Source organism: Neodiprion fabricii, chromosome 1 (assembly GCF_021155785.1).
Source record: "Neodiprion fabricii isolate iyNeoFabr1 chromosome 1, iyNeoFabr1.1, whole genome shotgun sequence".
NCBI lineage: Eukaryota > Metazoa > Arthropoda > Insecta > Hymenoptera > Diprionidae > Neodiprion > Neodiprion fabricii.
The window spans coordinates 14,050,070-14,067,728 of NC_060239.1; the positions used below are offsets into that span (position 1 = coordinate 14,050,070).

At 37.5% G+C, this 17,659-nt stretch overlaps 1 protein-coding gene across 6 annotated transcripts in view; it reads right to left on the reverse strand.

Annotated features, from left to right (window-relative positions):
• LOC124175079 (MAGE-like protein 2) overlaps nt 1-17,659 on the reverse strand; it is a 238,982-nt gene that overhangs the window by 193,764 nt on the left and 27,559 nt on the right. For all 6 annotated transcript variants that reach the window (XM_046554989.1, XM_046554954.1, XM_046554964.1 and 3 more), the window contains 3 exons: nt 13,918-14,028; nt 13,631-13,752; nt 13,300-13,496 (listed from right to left, as the gene is read on the reverse strand). In XM_046554989.1, coding sequence (XP_046410945.1) covers nt 13,300-13,496; nt 13,631-13,752; nt 13,918-13,999 — 401 coding nt within the window. In that variant the 5' untranslated portion in view covers nt 14,000-14,028. The remainder of the gene's footprint in view (nt 1-13,299; nt 13,497-13,630; nt 13,753-13,917; nt 14,029-17,659) is intronic.

Here is a 17,659-nt window from a genome sequence, read left to right on the forward strand (position 1 = left end):
ACAAAAATGGTTGTACGCTCTCTAACTTTCGTAAATTTCAAGCTATGGTTATAATTTTTTTTGCACAAATTGAGTAGCGTACGAGGTCGATTGGTATTGAATTTGACAGGAATCCCTTTAGTTGTTGGGATTTTACAAAATTTTGAAAAATCGAGTTAATCGCTCTAAATTACGTAAATTTGAAGCTATCGAGCTGAATTTATTTACACAAATAGATTAGAGGACAAGGATGATTGAGATTGAATTTCACAAGAATCCCTCAAGGGATTCTTGAGGTATTCAAGAATCATTAAAAAACACTAAGATTGATTTCCGTTAATTTTTTTGATTTTTCGGCACTTATGATGGTGTAACTCCCGAACGAATCGGAAGTCCATAATTTCCTTTGGAGGAAAACTTGATTGTAACTGGTCGAATGCAAGTAAAAAGTTTCGGGAAAGTCGAAGTTGTCGCAATTCAAAAAATTTTCAAAAATTTTTTTCAGAAAGCTCGGACTTATTGACACATTTTATACTTGTACCATTTTTTGAAAAGAATGAAAGCTCTTGAAGATAAGAGCCAGTTAAAAAAAGTCTGTTTCGAAAAAGTTGAAAAATCGGAAAATTCATAAAATCGACACAGGTGGCCTAAACGAAAAACGGCCAAACACATGTTCTTTTTTTTCAATAGGCGAATTGAGAAAAAAATTTATACCAAGATCGGCGTCGGTGACCTTCACCGATTAGGTGAAACGGTGTGGAATACCTCATATGGTTTGTTGTTACGACATTATTTTCAACGTATATCAGGAGCTCCTAATTAGCTCTTAATTCTCACGTGCTTAAAATAATTTTTTAAAAATTTTTGCACTCCGGGGGGACTACCTCTCCAGTAAGCTGCCCCCCCCCCCCTTCGGCCCAATTTTCAAAATTGATTTTCTCGTAACAGAAATGAGCCCAAAAATCGTGGTTTGTGGCATTATAGAGCTCATAAATAGCTCTTTAATCTATGACTTTTCCAAATTTTTCCGAGCAAGTGAGGGGGCTAGCTTTACGGACGCGGACGTACCAGCAATACGCAAGCTACATCAAAGAATTTTTTTTGAATGACATACGTGTCCAATAGAGATTGAGACTAAGTTGGCTTCCTTAATTAAAAGGCAAGGCTGAATATTAAAATATACGTTAAAAGAGGTCGATATTTTGGTGTAGATTTTTTTTTTTTGCTAGATGAATAAGGGATACATATACGTGCAGCAGCATATACGATGACAATGTCGGTCGATTGAGGTAGAAAATACAGAATAATCGAAGACGAAAAATTAGTGTTTAAAAGACAAGATGTAGAAGCTTGTTTCGGGTAAGTTGGTGATTGTTGACGACGGAGTGATGATGTTTTGATGATGCTGTGCCGGTAACGGTATCGGTGAATTGGAGGTGGTCTCGCAGCGTCGATTTGAAGTGTCTTGGGCCTTATCGTAGCGAGCTGAGCTCAGGTTTCTACCGGCGGTTGCAGCCACAGAAGAATATCCGTATGATGGTCCGAATATCGGGAAAATAACCATCACGAACTCGGCTTGTTCAAACAGGGGCATAGGAGTCTTCATGTTTCCAAATATGGATTGGCACATTGTGTATTTTGAATCTCAGAGAACGTCATACAGGTGCTCAGTTTACACATTCGACAATTAAAAGGTTGCACTTGAAGTTCCTCTTTGCTGAGAGTAGTTCACTTATAAGAATGATTTATACCGCGATGACATTGGATGTGTAATTCTGGTGATTTCAAACTTTGAACACATTTGTAGATTTGCAATTTAGGCAGTTTTATTTGCGTTTGTGGATGGTATCTCAGTTCACTTTGTAGGGGGTCGTTACATGTTCAGTAGATGAATTGTGCCGATTATTCTGAGAGTTGAACACTTTAGGTAGAATTTCAAAACACTGTGAGCAATACAGGTTCCTTCTTTTTTTCACTCGCGAGGAAAGTACTTTTGCTACAAGATGCTTGTGGGATGGTGATTTATAAAGTTGAATGTTTCTAAGAGAAACTCCACTTTTCACTTCGCAAGGGTTGTTCGATAAGCGATCCGCTGCCACTAATTGGTTACGGGGTTGTGATTACGACGAGCGGCTATCGATGACCGTATCCACACCCAGCCATGTTATTACGGCCTATTTCAAGTTCGTAACCCATCGACTGCGCGCATGTATGAACGATAAGAGGATATGAAAGGACCTTGCATTCATGAGTTGAATATTTTATTATATAATTGATTTATTGTCAAGGATATAGAGAATACAATGAGACGATATGGAGGAGCAATAAGGGAAAAGGGGTGAATTTAGATGTTGGCCGAACGGAAGATGACTCGAGGGTGTGTCTTGGAACGAGCGGAATGAAGCGTTGGCGAATGCAGAAAGCAGAGTGCATGATCAAGGTTGTGTGAAGAAGAGGAGATAGTCAGAACGAAGAATGAGTTGTGAGTGAGAAGAGGGACTAAGGACGTAACATGTTTTTCGAATTTTAGCGGTTACTTTTTTAATTTTTATGTTTTTTCAAAAAAAAATTTTATTCAGCTGATAGAACATCCCAAGAAAAGAATGGCACTTGGAAATTTCCGAAAACTGTAACCGTTCGCTCGGAATCGTGGCGATAAGGAAGCATAGTGAGACGCGTGGTTTTCTTTATCTGCCCATACCTCCCTTAAATATTTAAATTTTCGGTACTGTAACTATTGAATTTAATAGTCAAAATTCCGATAAGAGCATTGTAAAAAAGAAAATGTATGTATTAATGTTGTTTCACTTAACTTCACTTATCTTTACAAATGCCATTTGAATTTTATCGCATTTCCTACCTATTTTCGGTACCTAGTCCCCTTAAATTATCCGACTGTGATGGTGGTTGCTTAATGCTTTAATTATCTTTAATAAATTACTTTGCTTGTATGTGTTACGTCCGCCAGACCTCAGATTCTTTTCCCATACTGTTACAGCTACCTTATACACTACATCCACTTCTCATCGTGACTTCGCAGCTTCTCCTACGCTCTACTCCTAAAATGAAACTAGCCAGTCCATTGCATCCTTCTTCCCATGTTTTCACCCTTGAATCATCTTTCATTAGCGTGTTCCTCCTCGACATCTTCTCATAGTACTTTCCATATCTTTTACAATAAATTGATTATATACTCAAACAACCAGCTCCTCAATACAAATTCATCTCATTTCCTCTCACACCTCGTACGTGCGTACAGTCGACGGGTTGCGAACCCAAAAAGGCCGTAGTAACATCACGGCTAGGTGTGGATGCGGTCATCAATAGCCGATCACAATCATCCACCCCGTAACATAAGACTGACAAGGAAACTGCCTGATGTGTCCCCTTCCGATGTCGTCCATTTAAGGATATGTTATTCTTCATCGAAATCTAAGCGACACTTATTTTTTTTATAGGTGGACAAACGGTTTGAAGGGGTGAAATCAACCCCCAAAGTTTGGCATCCTCGGTGGTTGCTTCATAGTTTCACATACTTCCAGTTGAGATATTTTAATAAAACTAATTGGAGAATAATTTCTGTAGCGAATAACGAAAAATGCATTTTGTCCGGTTACGACGGGGTTGAATATTCAAATATTATAGGGGTTGAAAGTTGGGAAATTTTTACAACTAAAAAACTATTGTTCGGATTGCAATAGAATTAATTGCATTTGAAACAGCAGAAAAAAGTAGGGGATACGTGTTTTTCGAAATAATGTCATTTAGGGAATGAACTACCCTTACACACGTGCAGCCGAATTCCCATGAGAATCGTACTATTTTGCTTCAATATGTCTTATTTAACATTACTCTTTCTAAGCAACAATTTAGGAGCTCTTTCATTTCAATAAATTTCGGTCACATTTATAACAAAAATCCACCCCCACAAATGGCCGAATGGTTTCTGGCAGTTTCTTTTACGATAGTGAAATCTTCGGGAGCACCATATCTTAGTAGTTTGTGATGTTACTGGAATCGATTCTAAGCGGATGTTACGTCCGGCGTATTGCTTGGGCCTACCTTTTTCGAAATCACAATATAACTAGGACTCTCAATACGTGAAGAGTTTTTCAAAATTCCCTTGCAACGCTGTAACGAAGGCTACAGCCATAGATAACATTAAAATATCGTATTGCCTACACCTCCACCCCTCCTGGAAAAAGTCACGTAGAGACCAGCAACGATACCTAGTATAAGGTTCAACTTTGCTTCTTATAACTGGTACCAAGAACTGCGACAAGAGACTGCTGAATTAGCATCAGCAGTGCTCAGCCTGGAAATATATCTTTCTTTAAGTCAAAATTATCATCAATAATTAGGATAAACCACTAACTTGGGAACCACCAAATTAAAATAGATTATCTGTTAAGATGTGTAGATGAATGCGTAAGAATTATCTTAAGATACTTTTTGTCAACATCTTACACGCGTAAGCGAGGAGATTGAGAATCGTCGGAACATCGTCGAAGAGCGCGAAGTAACGCTGACCGTGTAGATTTCGGCACCGGGAGGTCACCCTCGCACTTCATTGGCTAATTACCGTTGTAGCTTACTGCAATTGCAGCTGCTTGGACCCTCAGGCCCAAGAAGCATTTTCTTTAGTCTGTCAAGTCGCAAAGTGCGTGGACGTCAACCCGGATTAGCCCTCTCGAGCAAGAGTAGCGTTGGAAAATCTCAGTTGTGACCGGCCTAAAGTCTCGCGCTAATTCGTCAAAACCGAGCATTCAGTTTGTTCTGTTAATTGAAAAAGACTCACTATCTTCTACATTCCAATCTTTACTGTTCTTTACTAAATCTCATCATTTCGCGAATAGACATTTTAATGCCATTCCATTTTCCTTAATTAAATCAAGTTCGGCCCTGATTCAAACAGAATCAGGTAATATTAAGTGCTTATAATAATAACCAGCTACATTATCGTCTTTAATTAATAATCGTTAGAATCATTTTCAAAATATATACATATACCGTAAGTGAACCAAATTGACTTTTTCAAACAATAGCTTTCGATAGTAGAGTACCGTTCGAAATTCACAAAGACTAAATGCCCGACGTCCATCATTGTTGGGATTCATCGACCCTGCCGATCTCGAGGTGAGGCTCTGTCCCAGAATTCTACGGACACCGATCTACACGACCAACGGCTCTCAATCTCGCCGAATTTTGCATCTAAAGATAAGTTAATTCGAGTAGTCTTCTTCAACATCATTCCAAATTTTGCATCACGTGTTATTTAATAAAAACGAGTGGCAAGCTTCACTAGCCACTGTCGAACGTTCAGTATTGTTTTCTGAGAATATTAATATAAATTTTCTCATAGAGTTCCATAGCAAAAGTGAGCAAGATAGAATTGGCGCCTAACTGCAGATAATAACCTTGGCTATTTAGAGAGACACTCTTCTGTCTTCAGCTCGGCCCCCAAATCATATTTTGCAGGCTCAGAGCCAAGTAACGCATATAATTCTACGGATCGACTGATCCGTAACGTAGAATTGGACTATTAACATAAGTTACATTTGAATCTAAAAAGAGAGATACAATCTTAATAATAACCGACCAAAAGTAGAAATAATAGTCGTTCAGGATAGATAATTTTAACAAGCATTATGTTTAGTTATATATTATTCATATATTATTAAAATAACTCTACGTTTTGAAAGAAGCGTAAACGGTTGAATTCAACTAGTTCTACCGCCTCTCTGTGTTTGAATATGAATTCGTCCGTCGACGTCGTCTATCTTTAAATTCAGACATTTTATGATTATACCTTCTTTGGTTTTTCTTTTATATCATTCATTGATTTCATAATTAATCGTTTGAAGAAAATACGTTATCTTCTACCAATCAAAATCATTATTCAACCATTTATTTTGAACGATAACCTATCCCATTGCATGGTGGCGCTGGGGAAGCTCCCGCGTCAGGAGCTGTTGTCTCCGCATTGGTTCGCGGCACGCAACAAAACTCTCTTCAACGTAGACTTAAAAAAAAATGCGCAGTGTTTTCGTTAATAGTATGATATTATGAAGTGAAGTACGTAGGGATTTGGAAAAAAATTGATTTTTAAAAAATAGGCACGCTTTTGAAATTAAAGAATGATTTTTGAGCAAAATTTCTCGTCGAAACAGGCTATAACTTTTATTAATATTGAGATATCGAAAAATCCTATGTAGTTCATTAAATAATCTATTCTCATTGATACAGTAAAAATTTGAAGTCGATCGGATAAAAATTGCTCGAGTTTTGCTGCGTGCCGCACTCAAAAAAGTGGTTTCGAGAAAAACGCGTTCAAAATTTTAGGTTTGTGAATTTGTCCCACTCCGGAGGCAAAAAAATCGTTGATATTGCAACTGATATCGCAGTATTAGTGTTCAATGATGGCCTGAGAAGCCTCATGAAAGTTCTGGAGACGTTGGGGATAATCATCGGCCCAAAGTGTTTCAACTTTAGCGTTGAAACCGACGCAGCGCGGAGCGCTGCACCACTCCGCAAAATATTCAATATCTACGAAAATAATTGTAATTTCGACCTGGGTTCAACGGCATCTTAATCTTAAAAGTATTTAAAATTTTTTTAAATGGTTTTCAAAAAATCGATTTTTTGAAACCATCACAGTGGTGTTGTCCCTTAAGGAAAGGGGTTGTTTGTATAAGAGAGAAGGGTTCGTCTCTAAATTTCTTTATTGTTACGATGTATTAAGTGCCGAAGTTCTCTGTACACAAACGCTCTCGTTCCAGCGCGATCGTTTATACAGTCAGAAACCCCCCCCCTCCCCTGCCATCGCCGAGCGCGGAGCGGGGAGGGTTGCGCACGCAACTGATAATGCTCGACAATCTGAGAATCTTCATTTCAGTATAGACTAAATCTGTACTTATTTATTTGTCATTTATTACTTATATTATTCAGCGCTACGGTAAATAAGCCACAATGTGATATTTTCAGATCAAGGTTCCGCAGTATCGAATAAATATCTTCATTCGATGCGTCATCACGATTCTGATTTTTACTTCGAATCTCACAGAGAAGAAACCCTCCTCTGACTGTAGTAATTTCAATTCTCTGTTTCTCTCCCTCCCTCTCTCTCGTCCCCATGCTCGCGACGCCAAAATTGACCCCAGGTTACCACACGGTTTACCTGTGCACGAGTGAATGATCCAACAAATCTCGGAAGCAACTTCCGCGAGGGATCTAACGCACACCCAGGGCTATTCCAAAGGACGCCCTGGGCCGTATGGCTTATCGGTTTAGAGGACTCATATCCCCCCGTACCTTTCGATATTTCTAGCCGACGAGAGAGAGAGAGGTTTATATTCTTTGCAGTTAAACATTATTTTATTATTCCTGCGCAACCTTTTACAAATTTTTATTCACAATGAAAAACTACATCATCCGAAGCTTATCGCATTTATAAACGTCTTCTCTGAATAAAACAATTTTAAAATTCTCACCGAAGAGCATTTCATTCGGAAAGGCAAACAAATTCTGGACAAGACCTTCTGCGCGCAACAGATTTCCTGCCATGCCGCGATCGGAATTTATTGATTGTTTGTTTTGTGAAAATCAGATCGTGACGATCAATCAATTCACGCTTCTACACATCGAAATATTTCCACTAACGGAAAACATTAATTCTTATTCACACATAAACTGGGCACAGGAAAACAAATTCGAACTCACTGGTGATGAGAGAAATCAACGACAACAGAGTTAGGGCGGCTAGGTGGTCTAGTGGAGTAAGGCTCCGGTCAAGCATCTCTAGACGCCAGGTTCGATTCCTGGCTCCGTCGTTAATTTTTCGAAATCACCAATTTTCCGAATTTACATTCTTTCAGGAAAACATTAATAGCGAAAACTCAAGTATAAATGCCTTACGCAACATTTTCATAACTCAATCTTAATTTTAATTTCAATATGATGTTACGTGCAGACGATGATCTGAAGGATCTCGTCCGACGTGATCTAAAAGAATATAAATATAATCTATTGCCGAGCGGTTAGAAGTAGATTACTTTGGGTTTCGTTTATATAAAGTGTAAACACACCTGCTGTGATAACAGTCTAGTATTCTGGGTGACAGAATCTCAGTGGTATGGACAGGACGAATAAATGGAACTCGTCTTGTCCACAATGGTTTGTATTTTGTATACTGAATTATATTAAGTACACTATTGCAAATGACAAAGAGAGATTAAAGACGAGTAGGGTAATCAAATAAACTATTAAATATGACAAAGTGGACTAAGGATAGCTAAGTACTACGTTACGGTTGAGGAAAAGGTGAGTCAAGGAGTGCGCCACCTTGGGTAGCGCGAGGGTGACTCTTAGGACACACCACCGATTCGCCGAGCCATTCCGTTAAGAAATCTTGAGTCTCCACGTTGCCTTTTCTGGGTGATGGAAGGTCCTTTCCAGTGGCCGGTTCGATCGACGGGGTGCACCACTCACTTATCTCCAGACTGAGATCTCGTTGATTTCTCACTCCTCAATTTCGACTGACTTGAGGGTGTCGATGGGTTCCAATTAAAGGCTCGGTTTCGTCGGTGGTGGGGCACTATTCTGCAGAGTAGCCATTGCGCCACTTTTTCGGTGTTAATGCACTCCCTGACTCATCTAGTTGTGTGCGTGGAAGCGACCGTCGCAGGAATGCGCTAGGCAAGCAGTTTCGCGGTTATGCGTGACGCGTGTTTCAAAAGGGCCGTTCGTAACAATGACAACAAGTGAAATCTAACATTCGCGACTAAGTAATAACAATAACTAAACGAAAATGCTAATGATCAAGTAATAGTAATTGGAACATATTAATTTGAACGGAAATAGTTATAATAACTAAATATTAAAAATAAACAGCAAAAGGTCGCCAGTTCAATAAGTGCAGTCATTGTGTGCTGCCAGCTTTCAGTTTATATTCTTAAATCGACAGTGGTGTGTTTGCATAAGTTGTTTGTGGCTTATATGTAATTAAGAATTTGAAAGTGCATTAATGCTTTTTCACAACAAAAATGAAGATGAATCCTTTCAACGTTATACGGTTACTTGTGATAACATTTCAAGCAATGAATATTGCTCAAACGGCCATAAATAATGAGGAAATAAAGTTGAAAAACCATTTTGAAACTATATTGGTAAATGCAATGAAAGAATACACTGGCGTTCAAATAGAGGAAGAAAGTTCCCTGTACTTTGCACAACCGTACAAAAATTTAGAAATGGAAATAGTACAAAATGAGGAATGGGCACCTGCACCTTATGAACCAAAATCGCCTCCAGACGCATGCACTAGCAATGGCGAAAACTTGTCATTTGAATACAAGTCAAGAGTAGTTGATTACCAGAGGTCTAGAAAAAAAAAAAAAAAATTGTGCATGAAACGTGTCCACCAGAAGTTCAGAAAAGTAAAATCTTTTCGCCAATTACATCGCTGTGCTCATTATTCAAGTAAGGGCAGAACTCACAAGGAAAAAATTGCTAGAATTTATTACTACAAGCCCAAAAAGAAATAGGCCATGAAGACTTTTGGTTTAAAGCATCTGAACATTGGGTGAATTCATATAAAATTGCCCATCGTATTTTATCGAGGAAAATTAATAAATTCATCACCAAAAAAACGATTGAAAATGCCGAAAGTTTGAGAGAACAAGCTGAGCAATTTGTACAAGATGTGAAGAAAAATATAAAAATATGCGGTTTATCGAATGTGAATTATTCAGATCAAAGTGGTTTCGAATTGGAAATGCATTCTGGAAGAACTTAAGCAGTCGAAGGAGAAAAGAAGGTGAAAAGTCTAGTGCAATCCAGTTGCTTCTACTACACACAGTTACACAATTCAGCCGACTATATCAGCTGAAGAAATACTTCTTCCCCCACTTTTTTTGGTCCTCAAAGAACCGAGTGGTATATTTGGTCCAATTGAGCAACAGCCATTGTTTCGATCAGATAATGTGTACATAGAAGTATAGAAGTCTGGTGAACTTACTTCAGGTATAAACGGGTGATAAATTTGATGATTATTCGCTTACGGAAATAAAAAGTAGTATGTACAGTAGTAAATATTGTACGATTCGTAGTAAGTCCAGATTTGTATTCATCGGTGTACAATAATGTGCACTTGGCGGTCGACAGATAGCAAAAAATTAACAGACCGGAAAAAAAGAAAGAGATTTAGACTCGACTTGGAGCTAAACTGACGTGTTCGGATTTATAAAATAATATACTTCCCGATTACGCCCATTCGTTGTATTCGTTTCATAAATCTAACAATATCATATTTCTCTAATTTTATGCCATCTACGACGTTATGATTCCAAAATTGCAAGGACAGAATTAATAATATCAATCGAAATTCGGCTGCACATAATGATTGCATCTATTGGACTGGCCGCCCGAAATTTAGGTCCAAATGTAAACAGCCGCGAGAGCGGTGGAGACAAGATACTTTAATTTATTGAGCTCCAATGTTTATTACGCACCAGTCGACTAGAAAATCTGATTTATTTTCATCGTATATCTCGCATGATACGTCGCAACAGGCAGATAAAATTAGAACTTGGCGAATTAAAATGTAATTGTTTTGGTGCTCCTGCGTCACAAGATAACTTCTATTTCTTCAGATACGTCGCAACAGGCAGATAAAATTAGAATTTCACCAAAATAAAATGTAATTGTTTTGGTGCTTCTGCGTCGCAAGATAACTTTTATTTCTTCAATGGTATATAAGCCATTCCATGTTAACTTACCGATTTCTTTCAATCTTTTGGAAAAAAATAATAACCTAAATATTTACGGCATTAGCCATGTTGAATTTCAAAATTCTACGCTTAGAATCGATTCCAGTAACCTCACAAACTACTAAAATATGGGGCTCCGGAAGATTTCACGATCGTAAAAGAAACTGCCAAAAGCCATTCGGCAATTTGTGGGGGTGGTTTTTGTTATAAATGCGACCGAAATTTATTGATACGAAAAAGCTCTTAAATTGTTGCTTAGAAAGAGCGTCGTAATGTTAAATGAGGAATTCGGCTGCACGTGTGTAGGGGTAATTTACCCCCTAAGTGATGTTATTTCGAAAAACGCAAAAACACGTATCCCCTGCGTTTTTGTGCTGTTTCAAATGCAATTAATTTTATTGAAATCTACACAATAGTTTTGTAGTTACAAACATTTTTTTACTTTCAACCCATATAATTTTTGACTACACTTCTCGCAAAAATTAAGGGAACAAAAAAATTTTCGAAATTTTTTGGTGATTTTCAACAGGCTGTATTTCAGTGAAAAATGGTCGTACAAAAAATAAAAAAACAAAGCTTTTGAAGCTTGAAGACTCTAGTTTTTGAATTTTTCGGTTAAAAATTTTTCGAAGCACTGTTAGCCATGCAATCCTTGGATAAAGCACGAAGAAAAAATTTTCAAAATTTTTTACATTTTTTTCACGCTCTACGGGCATGGAAAAATTTTTCCGAGCTAAACCAATGCATAGTTCGCATAGCCTGTTTATTCAGCTTCAAGATGCTTTTTTTTAAACCTCGATACGACCATTTGTCTTCGAGATATCGAATTTTGAATGCCAAAGGATCCTTTTTCACTCAACTGCCGATATCTCTAGAACTACTGGTCGCCCAGCGAGCCGAAGGGCAGTTTCTTTTTCTGCAGAAAATTTCCTACAAAAATCTGTCATGGTTGATGTCAGAAAAAATGTTTTTCCACCTGTAGCGTTAACGTGAAAAAAAAGCAAAAAAATGCCATTTTGCCTTTTTTTGGATAATCGACTGTATCTTCGTCAATATTGGGGGAAAGCTTAGGTTAGAAGAAAATTTTACAGCCTAATGTACCCCAAAGGTCCCCCTAAATCGGTAGATCGATCGGTTCAGCGGTTTTTACAGTGACTATAGTCACGGTTTTTATCGGTGACTATAGTCACCGCTCGGACGAGCGAGCGTCGGGCGTTGGGTGACTATAGTCACCGATCGGGCCGAAAGGGTTAAGGAACAAAAACCTTGTTCCCTTAATTTTTTCAAAATTTCAATCAATCGGTCCAGGAAAACCGCTGAACCGATCGATCTACCGATTTAGGGGGACCTTTGGGGTACATTAGGCTGTAAAATTTTCTTCTAACCTAAGCTTTCCCCCCAATATTGACGAAGATACAGTCGATTATCCAAAAAAAGACAAAATGGCATTTTTTTGCTCTTTTTTCACGTTAACGCTACAGGTGGAAAAACATTTTTTCTGACATCAACCATGACAGATTTTTGTAGGAAATTTTCTGCAGAAAAAGAAACTGCCCTTCGGCTCGCTGGGCGACCAGTAGTTCTAGAGATATCGGCAGTTGAGTGAAAAAGGATCCTTTGGCATTCAAAATTCGATATCTCGAAGACAAATGGTCGTATCGAGGTTTAAAAAAAAGCATCTTGAAGCTGAATAAACAGGCTATGCGACCTATGCATTGGTTTAGCTCGGAAAAATTTTTCCATGCCCGTAGAGCGTAAAAAAAATGTAAAAAATTTTGAAAATTTTTTCTTCGTGCTTTATCCAAGGATTGCATGGCTAACAGTGCTTCAAAAAATTTTTAACCGAAAAATTCAAAAACTAGAGTCTTCAAGCTTCAAAAGCTTTGTTTTTTTATTTTTTGTACGACCATTTTTCACTGAAATACAGCCTGTTGAAAATCACCAAAAAATTTCGAAAATTTTTTTGTTCCCTTAATTTTTGCGAGAAGTGTATATAGCCACGCCGTAACCGGGCAAAATCCATTCTGAATTATTCGCCATAAGAATTATTCTCTAATTGGTTTTATTCAAATATCTCAACTGGAAGTATGCAAAACTATGAAACTACGACTGGGGATGTTAAACTTTGGGGGTTGATGTCACCCCTTTAAACCGTTTATCCACCGATAAAAAAAAGAGCGTGTCGCTTAGATTTTGATGAAGAATAAGATATCCTTAACTGGACGAAATCGGGCAGGGACACCTCAGGCAGTTTCCTTGTGAGTTTCAACTTATCATTTTTATAGTTTTTTCGGCTCACGTTTTCTGATTGAAATCTGGTACTAAACATTATGAAAAATACGATCATGTTTTTTTTAAATTTTTAATAAAAAGTAATTTTACCATTTCACATTTTAGCGAAGCCACAAAACTCTGAACAATGAAAAATACTCGGACGATAAAAAAAGAACCAGTCACGTCCTCAAAATGCAGTTTCACTGTTACAAATTAGTCCAACAAAACTGGAATTAAGCATGCATCAGTATTAATTATTCAAACAATGTCCAATTCTTACTCAATATATAGGTGTAGTGGCTCTGGTGATTCCACGCTCAAAACTGGGTCAATAAATTGTGAACCTCGTCCTCGCAATGTTACCGTAGCTCCAGTTTCACCTCGAATGTACAACAAATTCGAACCTCCAACGCCAATAATTCTACCACGTAAATCGAATCCCGGTGGTGCATTTTCAATTCCAACACATATCTTTTCCTGTGCACAGAAAGCAACATAGAACGAATCATGTTTTGTTAAAATTTCTTTATATAGTATTGCTCAAATCAGATTTGTTCAAGCAATTAAAAATAGACTGCGTCAGAGTCAGCAAATCCTCACTAATGTCTTACCACAGTCGGTACCGCCGAGTGAAGGCTCATCAAAGGTGGAGGAGCATTTGTAAATCTGCTGGGTCTGTTTAAAAAACTCTGATGCTCAGTCTTGATAATTTCTCCTATTTTCTGAATAGCCACTGTAAAATAAGTATAAGAAATTTATATTATGTCACAATTAGGTAAAAATTCAAATGCCGTAAAATATAATTGCAAATTGGTAGAGTCAATAAAAAATATCTGTAATTTATACTAAATAAATATTTAACGATGCTTATAATTGTTAAAACAAAAAACATGCTCACGGTCAATATTGTGCTTTGTATGTCCTTGTATATGCAAATAAAGTGATCGCTGATTAGAACATATTTTTTCTTGCTCCGTCATAAACCGTCCGCGAGTAGATACAATGGCGCCTGTAATTTGAATCATTAAAATCTTTATGGTTCAGTTCTTCATGTATGTACAGTAGGGGTGCGCGGTATTTCGATATACCGAATTTTTTTCGGTATCTCCTTCTTCGAAATGTATCGGTATGGGAACCTTCTGTCAATACCGATACCGAAATATCGAAATTTTGGTACTTCGGTATTTACGGAAATTTCGATATTTCGGTTAACCGAAACGAATACGAAACCCGTACCGAAAATCGGTATCTAATTTCCTATACCGCGTACTCCTAATGTACAGTATATCTGTGTATAACTATGACATCACCAGATGATCAACTCGAGATCAGCAATACAATGGTTTCAAGCACAGACTACTCTCACTTATTATTTATTCACTTAATATAAAGTTTCCCATTCGCACTCATTACATGTACCGAATACAGAGCGATCTCGGACTCCTTGGAGTTAAATACTGTGGCTCTATAGGTCCCAGATCCAGTTAAGCTGGCAATGCCAATACAGCAGAACGACTAAAAATACACATGAGATTTTTTTGCTTGTTAAATGCTAATTAATTGCCAAAATTTCAAATTTTTCGCGCCAGCCATTTTGAAAAAGAATACGGTAGATTCGCAATATGAAGTTAGTATTGTCACTTTACAAAAACATTAGCAATATTTGATAAGCAAAATGAAAATAAAACACACACACAAGATTTATAAGCTAATTAATCGCTGCCGCTAGGAAATTGTCTCCTTTTTTTTTTGCAGCACCCGTTTTTCGAATATCTCACACCCTCCACGTTAAAAGTGTTGCCGATTTCCAATGAAACCAATTATCGCCATTTTTTAAGTCTAGGGATAACTCGCTAAATAATTGCTGCCAAAAAAGTAGAATTTGGATCATCCAAAACATTCCCATTTCAGAGATTTCACCGTTTGTAGGGAAATAAATTTCCTAACGGTCGAGATTCGGGTATTTACTAGCTGCAGAAATAATTTGATAATTAATTGCTCCTGAGAGAGTTAAGTAATTGCTGGCAAAGGAGCTCAGTGTATCCATCTTCCGAGATCATTCTCAATCTGGTGTCCAACCTGTGTCGCATGACCGTAGAGCGAAAAATAGGTTGTTTTTTTTTTTCATTTAATATACATCAAACTTGCTAAAAATCAGTTTGAAAATCTGAAACAATTTCTACAGTATTTCGAATTTTACTCCAAATAAACAATCGTATGGATTTTACTATATCTTGTTTTGTTCATTGGATATAAACTGAAAAAAACCTTAGAACGATTGTTTAATTCTTAATTTTTTTATAGTTGAATTCTAAGCAAAAAATACCCTCCAGAATAAATGTTTCAAATATGTGACATTATCAATTCATGTAGCTAGAAATGAAGGTTGGTGCTCTCTTTTGAGTACCTACATGTGATGGTAGGACTCAGAGATATTGTAAAGTTTGCAAATTTTACTACTGCCAAACATGTTCAGGACAAGGCGTTCACGCCACACGATAGAAATAAGAAATTAGAACCAAAAACAAAAATATAATTAAGTACAATTAATAGATAAATAAACGACGAAAAACAAAAAACCAAAGAAGAATTGAAAAACTAACGAAGAATATGACTGTTTATAGACGTCTGCCCTCTCGTGATAATAATGGGCAATAATGATTTGAAACATTAGCTAAAAGCGTCAACTGTGCAGGATATATAGATATACGTACTATGCTAACAAGAGGAGGGTACGGCAGTTGGATTTTTGTAATTTTTCGTATACGTGGTGCATGAAGCTGAGAACTCGGACAGGGTTCGTACGCTTTTTGGAATCTGAAATTCCCTGACCTTTCCAGCTTGAAAATACAATTTTTCCAGTAACCTTTCACGAAATATGCCGCTGATTAATGACAATTTTTTTACACATTAATACTCAATATTACCTAGTAAATATCTTTCTGTCTGACCATCTATTTACAAACAACAAACTGCGATTTTTTGTAAGCGAAAAGATGAAAGAAGGTTGAATTAATATATTTGTTCAAAATAATATTACAACTTTACAGCTCTATTTGTTTCGCAAGAAATAATAAAAAAACTGAATTAGGTAACGACCTGACATTCAAATGTTCGACTAGTAACTGCAGGTACTTCATGAATTAAAAGACTAGCATAAAATATTTCGATATCACAGAATTAAAGGACTACAACTTATGAGAAATTAAAATAGACGCAACACAATAAATTAAATTTTAGAAATGGCACGGATTTGGTCATCCAATATCTCGGCTTCTTTGTGTGCTTCTGCCATTACTTTTCGTTTCTTTCATTGTAATTCTTTTACTATCTGGTTCGCTCTCTTTCTCTCGTTTTCTTGACGTTTTTTTTCTGTTGCCTCTTTTTTCTGATTCTCAAGATCTTCATGATATCTAGCATGAGAATTTCTCGCATAGTGGATCATGTGCTTAGTGATAGATACTTTGTCAACCCCTCCTGCAGTTCGAATAGCTTCCCATATAAGTCTCTGGGCAACTAACGATTTTTCCGATTGATTCTCAACCAGACACTCACCGTTCACTGAAAATCCTCTTTCGATAGACGCGTTTCCGTGTGACATGACATAGATGTTTTTGACGAATGACATAAACTCTGAGGAAAAATTGTTGCTTACAGCCATGTTTTTCCAAAAATGGTCCAACCGCTCGTCTCTTGTGAACTCCTTTAGCTGTTCGATTACTGCTGGCTTGGCGCTTAACGCTTTAAATTCTCGTTCGATTCTATCTGCAGAGATGCCACTGATCCACTTATGAAAAACGAACTCAGTCAAGGCGGTCGAAAGTCGTTTTGAGGCGATGTTTCGAGATTCTAGGATAATTCCAGGATCACAGAAAGAAAGAGTTTTCGTCACACGATATGTGATAGGGGATCTGTCTTGCAGTTTTCGGCAAAACATTTGTGGAGACCGTAGGCAATCTTGCCTGAAGAGAAGTACCTCTTTTGTATTAAAACCGTCCATTGCCCGAAACGCTGAACGAGTGTCATGTCCGATGTTGATATTTTTTGCTTCTTTTAGATTATCCGCTTTTGAAACATCCACGTCACACACTGACGTGGACTGTTCCAATACTTCTTCTTTAACAAATCGGCCCATGATTGAAATAATTATTTCATTCAGATCAGTGTAAAGATATGGCACCATCGGTTGTTCAGTTTGATAGGCAGTCAAAAATGGCTCTACTTCAGCAGCAACAGTTTGGAAAAATGCGAGCTTAGCCCTCATAAGCTTGTCCTTCATGGTCTTTTTCATCAATTCGTAACAATCGGATTTTGGTTCTTTCTTCTCGTTTTGAACTCCAGAAATGTATTTCTCTAAATTCTGCAATATCAAGCCGGCTCGTTTAGCAACAGCACCATTTTGCAGCCACCTTACTGCGCAAAATTTCATAGGAAATTGCCGGGACCCGGAGAATCGAATGTAATCCGCTCTGCGAGCGGGTACATGTGCAAAAAAATTGTAAATAGCGCGTAGTAATTGTACGATGTTCCAACCCGTTGCTTTCATGGCAGCTTTAAACGCATTATGTAGATTATGAAGCCCACAGCTTTCAATATCTAAAAGAACTGAAGTATCAGGACCATCATTTAGTTTGCTTTTT